The 12031-nt window shown below is 38.3% G+C and overlaps 1 protein-coding gene across 3 annotated transcripts; it reads left to right on the plus strand.

Moving 5' to 3' along the window:
* The first annotated feature begins 7814 nt into the window (after positions 1–7814).
* LOC149847105 (plant/protein) lies at positions 7815–11513 on the plus strand. 3 transcript variants are annotated; one of them, XM_089996815.1, is made up of 5 exons: positions 7815–8516; positions 8678–8777; positions 8960–9092; positions 10471–10566; positions 10664–11240. In XM_089996815.1, exons 1-5 carry the CDS (start codon positions 8108–8110, stop codon positions 10799–10801), a joined length of 876 nt encoding a protein of 291 aa, XP_089852941.1. In that variant the 5' UTR covers positions 7815–8107; the 3' UTR covers positions 10802–11240. The 3 variants fall into 3 exon arrangements, with proteins under 3 accessions (XP_089852941.1, XP_089852943.1, XP_089852942.1); XM_089996817.1 differs by lacking the exons at positions 10471–10566; positions 10664–11240 and adding an exon at positions 11290–11513; XM_089996816.1 differs by lacking the exon at positions 10471–10566.
* Positions 11514–12031: the final 518 nt, after the last annotated feature.

Here is a 12031-nt window from a genome sequence, read left to right on the forward strand (position 1 = left end):
TTTCAAAAGGAGCATACATTTTTGCATTGCACAAGCATGATTCTCTGTGCATTTAGAGTTAGAATAAATTCTTAGATTATATTTAGGCAAAGCAAAAGGCATAGATTCGATCCTTGGTTCGATTACCCCTAGTAAAGGCGCTAGGAACGGTCGAACCTCGTACCGACGAGCGAATCCCGTCTCTCCATTTTCCCGCATATTTTCAAAAATGGAGGCGAGTTAAATTTTTAAATATTTTCAAATCAAGGTCAAGTGAAAACCCGCAAAATAGTTCCTCTTCTCTCTCTTTCTTTCTTTCTTTTCTCTTCTCTCTCTCTTTTCTTTCTTTTATTCTTCTCCCTTTAAAAAGGAGGGGAATAGAGGTTAGAAGAGGAAAAGAGAAGGAAGAGAGAGAAACCAACTAGAGAGGAAAAATTTTGCGACGATCACAGAGTCACACAAAGGAACTATTTTTGTTAAAAAAGCAAATTAAGAGCAACACTGCCAATGTTTTCATGCTTTCTTCTCTTGTCTTGTTGCCTTATAAGGACGATGCAGTCCTAGTTTCTTCTCCTTAATTGGTGTAAACACCCCAAATTCTTTAGGTCCATTCCGAACACCCCTTTTCGTAGATGCCAACCCCTGTAGATTAGTGTAGGAGTCTAACCCTAGGTCAATTCCAGTTTATGTGTCATTTCACCCCCTTTTTGCCAGTAAAATTACCATTTTACCCCTAGAACACCATAGACCCTCGTCAGTCAGATTCAACCAAGCTCATTTTAAGTTTAGAAGAGTTAGAATGTTAGTCATTTCTAGCTCACCTGAGCTCACGATGAGAGGACGCTATTCATTTCTGATTATTTCAGCTAAAATCAGTTCATTTCTGGAGAAATAGAAATGAGCTCATTGCTAGCTTGAATCCAAGCCAATTGTCTTTGAGTCAGTAATTTCCTGTCGATCCTATTTTCTTGAGTCTAACTTGATCTCACCAGGAGTTCAAGTGGTCCAGTTTCAGTTCAAATTCATTTCTCATACTGTCGGAGTTCACTTTAGCCCATTTTAGTTGAAATTGAGCTAAGTCCAATCAGCCTAGCTAGTGCTTGAGCTCCAGATTTAGTTCATCTCAGTATAACTGACCTTCATTACAGCTTAAACCCAATACATTTTTGTAATTCACTTCCCTCCAGTGTTTATTTCTCACCATTTCTTTGAGAATTATGTCATTTCTTGATCATCGAGTCTAGAAGTTTAGTTGAGTCAGTGTTCCTTTAGCTCATCTGAGTTTAGAAACCCTAGAACCCAGTTCAAATCAATTTAAACCAGTTTAAACTAGTTCAAACCCCACTTTTCAGTATTACTCTTTGCCCTACAGGGGCAAAATCATTTCTCAGGTCATCTTATTCAAAACATCAATTCTATCATTTTTTAAGCTGGTACAATTGCCAATCTAGGCTCAGATCAATTCTTTTTCTAAAATTTTAGCTATATCCGAGATCCAATTCACATTTGGATCATATACAATATCGGATTTGATGTTCAATATCCAATTTCTATCTTGAGACAAAAATTTTCAATTCCTTGTCTCTCCCAGGGGTTTGGGACTTCAAATCCCTTATCCAGGGTTCTGTTAATTTGTAGTCATTGCATGTCATTCCACATTATTTTATCGCATTCCATGTCATTGCATATCATTTTCGAGATCCAACATTCTTGTTTTCAAAATATCAAATCCAGACTCGATTTTAAAACCTTTCTTTCGAAATCAATTTCAAAAACCTAGGTTTTAGAAAAAAAAATCGCCATTTGGCCAACCCTTAGGGCTTTACATGCCTTATTTCAAAGCATTTTCCTTAAAAAAATGATCTGGATTCATTTTAAACTTGGTTCCTAAATCAATTTTCAATTTCCTTAACTTTCTTCAAGTGGGGCCCACCCTAAAGGGGTGCCAAACCCTAATTTCTCCATATTTATTCAATTTTATTTTATTTTCATGTTTTGTTTATTTCAAAAATACAAAAATTTTAGTGGATCTAGGTGTTTTTTAAAGCTTCTTGAAAATCTTTTTTTTAACCCTTTTATTTCACCTTTTTAAAATCATTTTTGAAAAAACCAAATGGAGCCCACGTGGGTGGCGCCACATTTGAGGGTATTTAAGCCCATTTAGGTTTAGTTAGTGTTTTAATAAACTTGAAGTTTGAAAAATCAAAACCCAATCCAACTAGTGTCCTTTAGAAAAATCTCCCCCCCCCCCCCCCTTGTTTATCTCTTTTAATTAAGAGATTTCCGACTAGATTGGAACTCTCTAAACTAAAACCTAAAATTTTCTTATAAATATCAACATGGGCTGGACGTCCACCCCATGTTCTCCTCTTCTCCTTCTCCTCCTCCAAAATTTCAGCAACTCTTCCATTGAAGCAGCCCAAGGTGAGCTTCCTCTTCTTCTTCCTTTATTATTTTTACTTTTTTTTTTACTATTTTCCATTGAAAACACCATTGCTGCCCCTTCTTGCTTGGATTTTTTTTGCTCTTTTGCATGCAAGGAACTATGCCTATGATTCAAATAACATGATCTACTGAGTGTTTATGGTTATAGCTGATCATCTAGCAGGTTTATCCATAAATGAGAAAACAAAAGTCAACAACATTTTTTTTATGAGAATCATATAGCATTGAAGGAAGAAATAGACTTTTTTTTTATGATTGTTCTTTGATGGATCTCAAAATGTTAATGAATTAGGAATCAAATTTATTATCATCATCCCCTGATGGTGAAAAGACTCTCCATGCTTTCAAATTGGATTTTGTGTGCACCAATAACATAGTTGAATATGAAGCTTTCACTACAAGAAAAATGCTAATTAGCGACGAAAATTTGCCACGAATTAGCAAGAGAAAACTATCTGTCACTAACATTCGAACCATTTGCAAAATTAGTGACGAAAAAAATTATGTTGCAAACTCCGTTGCTAATTAGCGACCGAATAATTTCGTCTCAAGATCCGTCACAACTTAGCGACGAATCAACGCCATTTTTTTGTCTAGAATTCGTAGCTCATTAGCGACAGAGTTTGCGACGAAAAATTTCTGTCGCTGATGTGCAATATAAAATCGCCCATTTAGGGCACGATTTCTCTCCCGCCCTCTGCTTCTCCCCCCACTCGGTGACTGCGATGAAGGACTGATGGACGCTCCCTCTGCACCCGCAGGCTCTCCTCCAAACTCTTCCCTCCTCTGCCCTCCTTTCTCCTCTTCAAATCCTCCTCGTCGTTGCCTTCGCCATCGCCGTCACGGAAGGTGGCTGATCTGTTCGTGATTACAAGTGTGGAATCTTTTAGATGCACAATATTGTATGGTTTTTCTTAGAATGAGTCCGCATTTGTTGAGTTCTCATCACATTTTTCACTAAACATGCAATGGACGGGAGGCTAAAGGAAAGGGAAGGCCTGAAACTTTTCCAACATCTCATTGATACGGTGAGCTATTGCCATGACAAAGGGGTTTTTCATAGGGATCTAAAGGTAAATCCTATTTTTTTTCCCTTTTTACAAGCATTAATGGTTAGTTGCCATAATGATTTTGATCCACTGAATATGCAAATGTTCTTAGAAAAACTCCTGGAGTCCTTTATGTGGAGGAGGACTCGAAGGTCACAAGGTTGACAACCCACACCAGAATTCTTGGGTCTTCCTACGGGAGTATGGCCAACTGGAGGTGGCAGTGAGAGGGCAGGAGAAGTCATTGTAATTGGCTTCATTGACTCTCTATCCACAACACCCCAGTTTTGCAGCATATCTCTCTGATCCATACATACCGCTTCCTACCTACAAAGGAAAATGTGAAGTTGACCCAGACACCAAGAGAAGATTTTGCAATGGAAAAATCATTGGTGCTCAACACTTTTCAACGGCTGCTGTAGTAGGTGAGAACTTGATAATCTGGATCTACATACATTCAATGGAAACTCTTATGAAACTTTTTTAAAGTTTGAAGTACAAAATTCTTGTTCAAATAACTTCTAGGTTCTCTTGCATTTTTGACAAATTTGGGACTTGCTGATTCAAATAAAATAACTTTAGTCTTTAGGCAACTTATCAATGATAATTAGTTTTTCTAGAATTTCCAGAAGAGTATTATTTCCAATTAATGACTCATTTGCCAAAAATCTAGGTCTGCTTTTTGTGACTTCATATCGAACCATTCTGATCCATCCCTAATGATGTAGATTTATTTCATGTCATTCACTTGTCCTATTAGTTTATATTATTCATGTTTCATCAAAGTACAAATTTGCAACAATTGCTATGATGGTAAAGGACTGGTCTTCTATGCAGTTTCAAAAACCTTAACATCTTTCATATATATATGTATATTAATAGAAAATCTTTCATAATTTTTGAGAAAGTGACATAATGACTTATCAAAAGAGCATGATATTTCATCAAATTTGCTTTGTTCAATTTTATATAACAATGTTCCCTTAGTTTGCTTTGTCTTTGTTTATTTTGTGTATTTGATTTGGTTTGCTTTGTGTTTTGGGTCATTGATTTCAAGTCACACAACAACAATTACAGCTGGAAATAATGAAATACCTGTGAGAATGCATGGATATGAGTTTGGTAAAGCAAGTGGAATGGCTCCTCATGCTAGGTTTGCTAATCAAATATATCTTTTTTCTGGTTTTCATTTGTTATCCAATTTTATTTACCATGAAGTCTTTTCATTGCCACTAAACCTTATACATCATTTTATTTCTTTATTGTCCAGAATTGCCATGTACAAGGCTATATATCGGGGTTTTGGAGGATTTGTTGCTGATGTAGTGGCAGCCATTGAACAGGTGTGAACACAAAAATAAGAAAGCAAAATAAAATAGACAATACAATCCTGATGTTCAAAAAATGAGTTTCCACATGTTCCATGATAGCTTTATATCCCTTGACCTTGAGAAAACAAAGAACATATGCTATATTTGGTTTGGATGTATTTGTAATTAGATTGCTTCTATTTATGTTTATTTTGAAATGTTTAACATGATGTTTGGATGGGGCCCCCTTTTTATATTTGTTAAAGAGCTCCCCCTGACACAAACCACCTTCTTCTCCAACTTATCCTTTATGCCAAGCACCCTCTTCTCCAACTTATCCTTTATGCCAAGCACCTTCTTTGATTTTGGCTTAAGTGCTTTGCCGCAACAATTTTGGGTATGTGTAAATCTCTCCCTCCATCTCTCTCTTATGTTTTATCTCTCTAGAATTCATTGTGATTTACCATCTTATTCAGGGTGATGGCTTGCTGCATACAACCTGTGGAAGTCCCAACTATATGGCGCCTAAGGTCATTGTGGTTTTCAGTTCAATTCTTGATTGATCATATAGTTTCTTTGTGGTCTCTATTCATCAATTTCTCTCTACATTTCTATATACTTTGAAAAATATTTTTGGCCGTTCAATATGGAGTAGGATTTTCCAAACTTGTAGGATGTCAAAGTATAGGTTCTCTCATGTTTTAGACTCTTGCTTTTATCTTGTTTAAATGTACATGTTACATAAGTCTTCTGATTTTGTTTTTTTGGTGGACATAGGTTCTTGCAAACAGAGGATATGATGGTGCCACTGCAGATATCTGGTCTTGTGGCGTGATCCTATATGTTGTTCTCATTGGCTCCCTCCCATTTGATGATCGAAATATTGTGGTTCTTTATCAGAAGGTAATGAAGATTAGCCTTCAACTTTTGCTGTTTTTTCTTCTTTTGAACAATGTTAGTATCTGCTGGGAACCTTCAAGCAGCAACACTATGGAGCTAACTATGCCTAGTAGACTAGGTGAGCTGGAAACTGTAGATAAGTTCAACTTTTGGATAGGATCTTCTTTGTTGCCTCCTTTGAAATCTATGTCATTCAGTGTGGATCAACAAGTTGGAATAGTGGACCCAGATATGACCAAGGTGAGCTTTCATCATGTTATTTTCTGTTTTGTGCAATCTAGAGAGAGTTATGTTTCTGCTTTCCATAGTAATCACTCTTATTCATCGATAAAATTGTGTCTTCCATGTTAATCACCCTTATTCAATAATAGCATTATGCATCTCAGGTTGCAATGCAATAAAATCTAACCAAATTTCAGAGCTAAGTACAACACTAGCCTCTTATAGAAAAGTAGAAGTAAGCTATGTTGAGGTTTAAAATAAAAAAATTCAATTCCTATTGCAAATGTTGCATTGGGACCAAGACTTGCATTTATTTTTTTTGTTCATTGATTCTGATTTTGATAAAGTGTGCCATTATGTTATGATAAATATTTGTGTTCTTATAGTCATAGCATCATTTTGGCACTTCTGGGCTTTATGCTACCAAAGCCGATCTGTCTAAGTTGCTCCTAATTGCTCAGGAAGCATAGACTATGCATTCTTCAACTTATTCTCGATATTATATTTCAAATTTTTTTAAAAAAAATTATGATGGATTAGCGACAGATAGAATCTGTCGCTAATTCGTCGCCAATTTCAATCAGTCGATGTTTTGTGACAGACTTTAAACCGTCGCTAAATTGCCGACCAAAACTGAGCAACGGTTTGTATCCAGATATAATTCGTCGCTACTCCGTCGCTAATTAGCGACAGATTATAATCTGTCACTAATTTATCGCTAATTAGCGACAGATTGACGTCATATAAATTATATCATAATTTAGCGATTAGGATTATGCGACAGACGCTATCCATCGCTAAACACGTTAGCGACGGATAGCGTCCGTCGCTAATACACATTTTTCTTGTAGTGTCTAATCTAAGAATTAAGATGTTTGATCGAATTGAAAGCAAACTTAGTTCATGTTTTTGGTGATTTGATGTTGGTGATCTGATAAGTTACAAGGGTGTGAAAGACCAAGTATAATAAGTTGGCTCCTTATGTTGATATTGCCTCGAAAATGATAAGAAAGTTTGAATCATGTGAATTTTCTCACATTGAAAGGGATAATAACCAAATTGCGGATGGTTTGACAAACCTTGCTTTCATTGCTAAAATGGAGCCGGTGCAAGACCAAACATCATTCTCCATCAAAAGATAAAAAAAATCAACCTATGGCAGAAAAAATAAAGCAAATTGTGAAGAGGTCGATTACCAAGCTCCAAAAAATGAAAAACCTTGATTCCATGATATCAAGAACTTTCTAAAAAGTAGAGACTTTCGTGAGTATACGCACCCACTCTAGGGATAACATAGAGTTTTAAGCATTTTCAATTTATCATGGCATAAACAGAACTGGCTAGAATGAAAATATCCAACATAGTTGAGTTCTTGGAATTGGATCGATACGGTCATACAAGAATCAATTCAAAAGTTAGGGCATGACAATACCTGATGATAGCAATACAACCATTAAGTAGGTCATTTCAAACCTTGATCGAATCGACTAAAGTACGTGGAATTAAAAAAAATGCTAATGAAGACAGAGAAGTAATATACATCATTACCTTAATTTGTAAGGTCAGAATTAAAAAAAAAAACACAAAAAATGTTTAGTGGGTACGGTTAGTACGTTCTCTATGTTTAAGTATTATTTTAATAAAAACATATTTTTAAATATTAAATATAAAAAGTATTTTTTAATTAATTAAAAAATTTTCCATGTCCTCGTGTTCTAATTTTTTTTTTTTTTGAGACGTTGAATTCGCATCATGTGTCCACGTGTCCTTGTGACATAGGCTTTACGTGTTCAAATGTACTGTGCTGACCGTGTGATATTAACAGAAGGGGCATGCCTGCGCCGTGCGCTTGCCTCCAGAAAAAATACCGTTTCTACTCAAATATAATATATACTTTGGTGGCAGTGTGGACTACGTTTCTCTCCTCTGTCTTTAGAGCCGTGCAAGGCAGAAAATCAGCGAGCTTCGCCACACATTGTTGCTCTTCTTAGTCTGATCTGATGCCGTGATTATCGATCGAGTGATGTCGTTGGCGTCAGACTGACTAATTTCCCGACAGAAATTTGATTCACGGAGGGAGTGAATCAGATTCATCATTCCATCAATCTAGCAAGCCTGTAATTCGAAGGCCGTCTCTCTCTCTCTCTCTCTCTCTCTCTCTCTCTCTCTCTCTCTCTCTCTCTCTCTCTGTGAGACTGTGCTATGGACTCCATGTCTTCCCCTGTACCTGCTTCCATTTGGAGGCCGCTGAAAACTTGCAACTCACTCAAGGCCAAAACCCTGCAGCCCAAAATCTGGCCTTTGGACGTGGTTGTACGCGGGGAGAGACATCACTTTCCTCTTCCAAGGCTATCCTCCTCCTCGTTTATCGATGCTCCTTGGAGGAGGCGCAGGCGGAGAGGTGCCGTCTTAGTCATCTGCAACTCCTCTGCCTCGGGACAGCAAGGCGAGGAGGACGATCAAAGGAACACGGAAGAGGAGATGGATGAAGCTCTTCATTTGGATGAAGGTATCCCCAGCACCTCCGATGAGTTCGTCAAGCGCGTCTCCTCTCGTGCTTACGATATGCGACGCCAGCTGAAACAGATGATCGATTCCAGCAGTTATGACGGTACTCTTATTCCCTCTTTGCACCTCTTTTAACAATCGTCGATTGGCTAAACGTGTGTGTATGTGCCCGCGCGCGCGCGATGCACCCAATATCACTTGTTTGTTCGTTGTCTGCCTCATTCCTTCTTTTTTTTCCTCCCCTTCGTTTTTTCCTGTTTTTAGTTTTGGATGCCAATCCGTGGAGAGAATTTTCAAAGCCTGTTTACGTGCTGACACAAAGAGAGAATCAGTTGTGGACAATGAAGACGCGAAGAAATAGGAGGTTCGTCTCGATTATTTTCATCACAGTAATAATTTTTCCGAACTCCGAACAGGGCAGAGAGAGAGAGAGAGAGAGAGAGAGAGAGAGAGAGAGAGAGATCATCCTTTTTGTCTCTATGCGTGCGTGTGGGATTTGTGAGTAAGATGTTACTATTTTTATGACGCTTTCTTTGTTTCGACCAGTGAAGTGGAAAGAGAGCTTGGGCTCTTGTTCCCAAAAGGAGGAAGGTGCAGGGGAGGAGTTAGCTCTACTAAACAGTCGACCTCAGGAGCCGAATTCAAGATGCTTGTTGAGGATGTCAGAGAAGGAGTTCTTGTAAGTATGTCTCAATCCGACGAATACCGGCACTAATAAATGCTTACTATCTTTGTTTGTAGACAATAAATTTTCAATTCTTGCAAACTGTTATTTTCTAATAACAAAGTTGGTCGAATGAGGAGGGGCTTGAGCGGATAGAGGATACCCAAGGCAGATCTTTTATTGGTAGGCATGATATAACCAATATTAAGTTGGCAATCATTGCTTGTTGTGTCTTGAATTCGGACCTGCTTCAACAGAGAATTATTTTGAAGACCTTATAATGTGAAGTTCAATGAGGTTTGGGGTAGTACCGAAGGGCTTGGGCAAAGCCCGATGCCCACCACAAGCCTCTTTTTGGGGTGCTGGACCTACCTAATTTTTAAAATTTTCCCATGTGTTCTCTTTAGGGCCTTCTTTTATGGAGAGCTGCCTCTCTTTAGAGCTAGAAAAAGAGTTTTCTGTGTATTGGGGGTTGGGGCTTTGAGAGAGTTCTTGTATCTTCATCATACCTCACACATTTTACTATCAGATTTTTCCCTCCTCCACCCGTGGATATAGACCTGAGTGTCGAATCACGTAAATGTCGTGCCTTTTTCTCTATTTCTTTGTGGTTTGCATAACAACGCTGATTAAAGCCATTCAAGGGAATGAAACTATCACTTTCTCTTGTTTAATGGTTTTTCTAAACACAAGGAATGCAACCAGGCTCACAGATGACTGTAGGAGTATTGGAATTTACAAACTTGTCTTGTTTCATTTACAACTCCAAACAAAGAAAACTGCATATAAGGTTTCTCTCATTGCTGCACCTATCATTTAGGGGGCGTTGCATTGCATGACAACACTCTCCGTGCATCAAATAGCATGAGGAGTGTTACAGGGGAAACAAAGTCCAACCATCCCACATCTGGACTTTGTTTCAGCTGTAAATGGAGGTGGAGCGCAGAAACCTAGTGGCATGCGGGGAGATTTCTGCGCAGAAGAAGCTTCCTGTGTTTGTTGTGTACGTCACAGCCTCCGGGTGGGGGCCCCACATAAAAAGTTAGTGTACATATCAATCTGGTTAACTAACTAACGTGGCATCATTCCAATTTTTTTGGAAGCTTCAATGGTAAATCTCATATTTCAATGTACTTTATTTTTCCAAATAATGATCCTCGCTCTCTTCCATTACAGCCACAGCGAGGTTTCTAAGATTATCAAATATGTTCAAAAAGTAGGTTATGGTGGTGCTTGAGCCATCCCTCAAATCGGTGCTTGGCCTCCTCATAGCATCGTTTGATCATTGTTGCTTGATTCTCCACTGTACCTTGGTTATCTTCGAAAAAGGTTTTAAACACTTAAGGATTATGACAAAATTCGTGCTTCTAAAATCTATTTGTAAATAAGCCAGGTTTTCGAAGATGAACAAGATGCTGCCAGGTATTGTGACCTACTGGAGGGTGGTGGTCAAGGTTGTGAGGGTGTTGCAGAACTTGAAGCATCATCTGTGAGTCTTATATTCATAACTTCCATGCATGATTATTACAATTGCATAGAAACTTGATTTTTATCTTCCATGTATCTGCTTGTGTGGAGTATGGCAGGTGTTTGATCTTTGCAGAAAGATGAGAGCCCTTGCCGTTCTGTTTCGTCGAGGAAGGACACACCCCCTGCCTGACAGACTAAAACTCAATTTAATGGCCAGAAAGAGGTCTTTAGAAGATCAGGAAGAACTGATGTGAATTTTCACTATTTTGGTATATATATATATATATCCTGACACTAATAACATACAACTATCTGCCTGAATCAAATGATCAATTTTTCCAATCAACTCTTGCAATTAGACCCTCAATCGTCTTTCAGTTGTTTAGAGTAGTTATGAAAAGCAAGCAGACAGGACTCCAAAATGCAGATGTAGAAGGATTTCTCACATGCGCAGGCGCGCACGGGTGTGCACATGGGGGCACGCGCAAGGCTTGCCCCTTATCCATACCTAGCTGTTGATTTATGGTGCACAACTTTTGTTGTTTACACATCGCACCTGGGTTGGTGGATTTCTCATAGTTGCAGCTGCTGGAAGAATGGCTCATGTACAATTTAAATCATTTGTGTCACTATGTAAACAATCATATTTCATCCAGAGTCAAATGCGTTATAAGAAATTGTTTGACTGCGTTATGATCTGTCTGGTTACTACATATGCAAATCTGTCTGTAAAACTATGCAGGTTGAGTGAAGTGTGCCACATCTGCCTGTTGTGCATGCATTGGTAAAATATCAGAGAAAGTGTTCGTGTCGGTTTCATGCACAACCTTTCTGCTAGCTACCAGTTGGACACCATCATGTTGCTGATAATCCTAGGCATCTAAGAAGGAGAAATCAAGAACCCCAGGGAAGAATAAGTGTCTTCACTTCAGAAACATCTACTTTTTTTATTAAAATTTTGCTTGTTCCTGTACTGTATATTTCCATGGAGTAGGTTGCATTTTTCCCGTTTGCTACAGTAAAGACAGAGAACAAGAATAAGATCAAGGGAATCTTGACGACTCTTGACTGTCGCTCTTGGCATTTGCAAATCAGCAACAATCAGGTGTTGGTACAGAGCGTATTAAAAATAAATAAATAAATAAATAAAAGCCCACAAGTCCCTTAAGGTCCATGACGGCTGGGGCAAAATCATTTTGTATGGTCCGTTTCTCTATCTTCACTGCACCTCCAAAAATTCCCCTCTATTTTTAGTGCCCTCAAACGAAACCCTAACCCTAACACCCATGATCCCTTCCCCAATCTCTCTCTGTCAAATCGATGCGCATATTGTAATAGCGCGTGTTTTCATAGTTTTAAATTCTGAATTTTTGAAAATTTGGCTAAGTGTTTTAAAAAGTTGATAAAAATTATAGAAAATATCATCAATTATAGGCGACGTCAGTCGGGTCTGGGCGTGGCCCAGGGCTCACCGACAAGATCAA

Source organism: Nuphar pumila, chromosome 2, assembly GCF_984573655.1.
Source record: "Nuphar pumila chromosome 2, dmNupPumi1.hap1.1, whole genome shotgun sequence".
NCBI classification, from domain to species: Eukaryota; Viridiplantae; Streptophyta; class Magnoliopsida; order Nymphaeales; family Nymphaeaceae; genus Nuphar; species Nuphar pumila.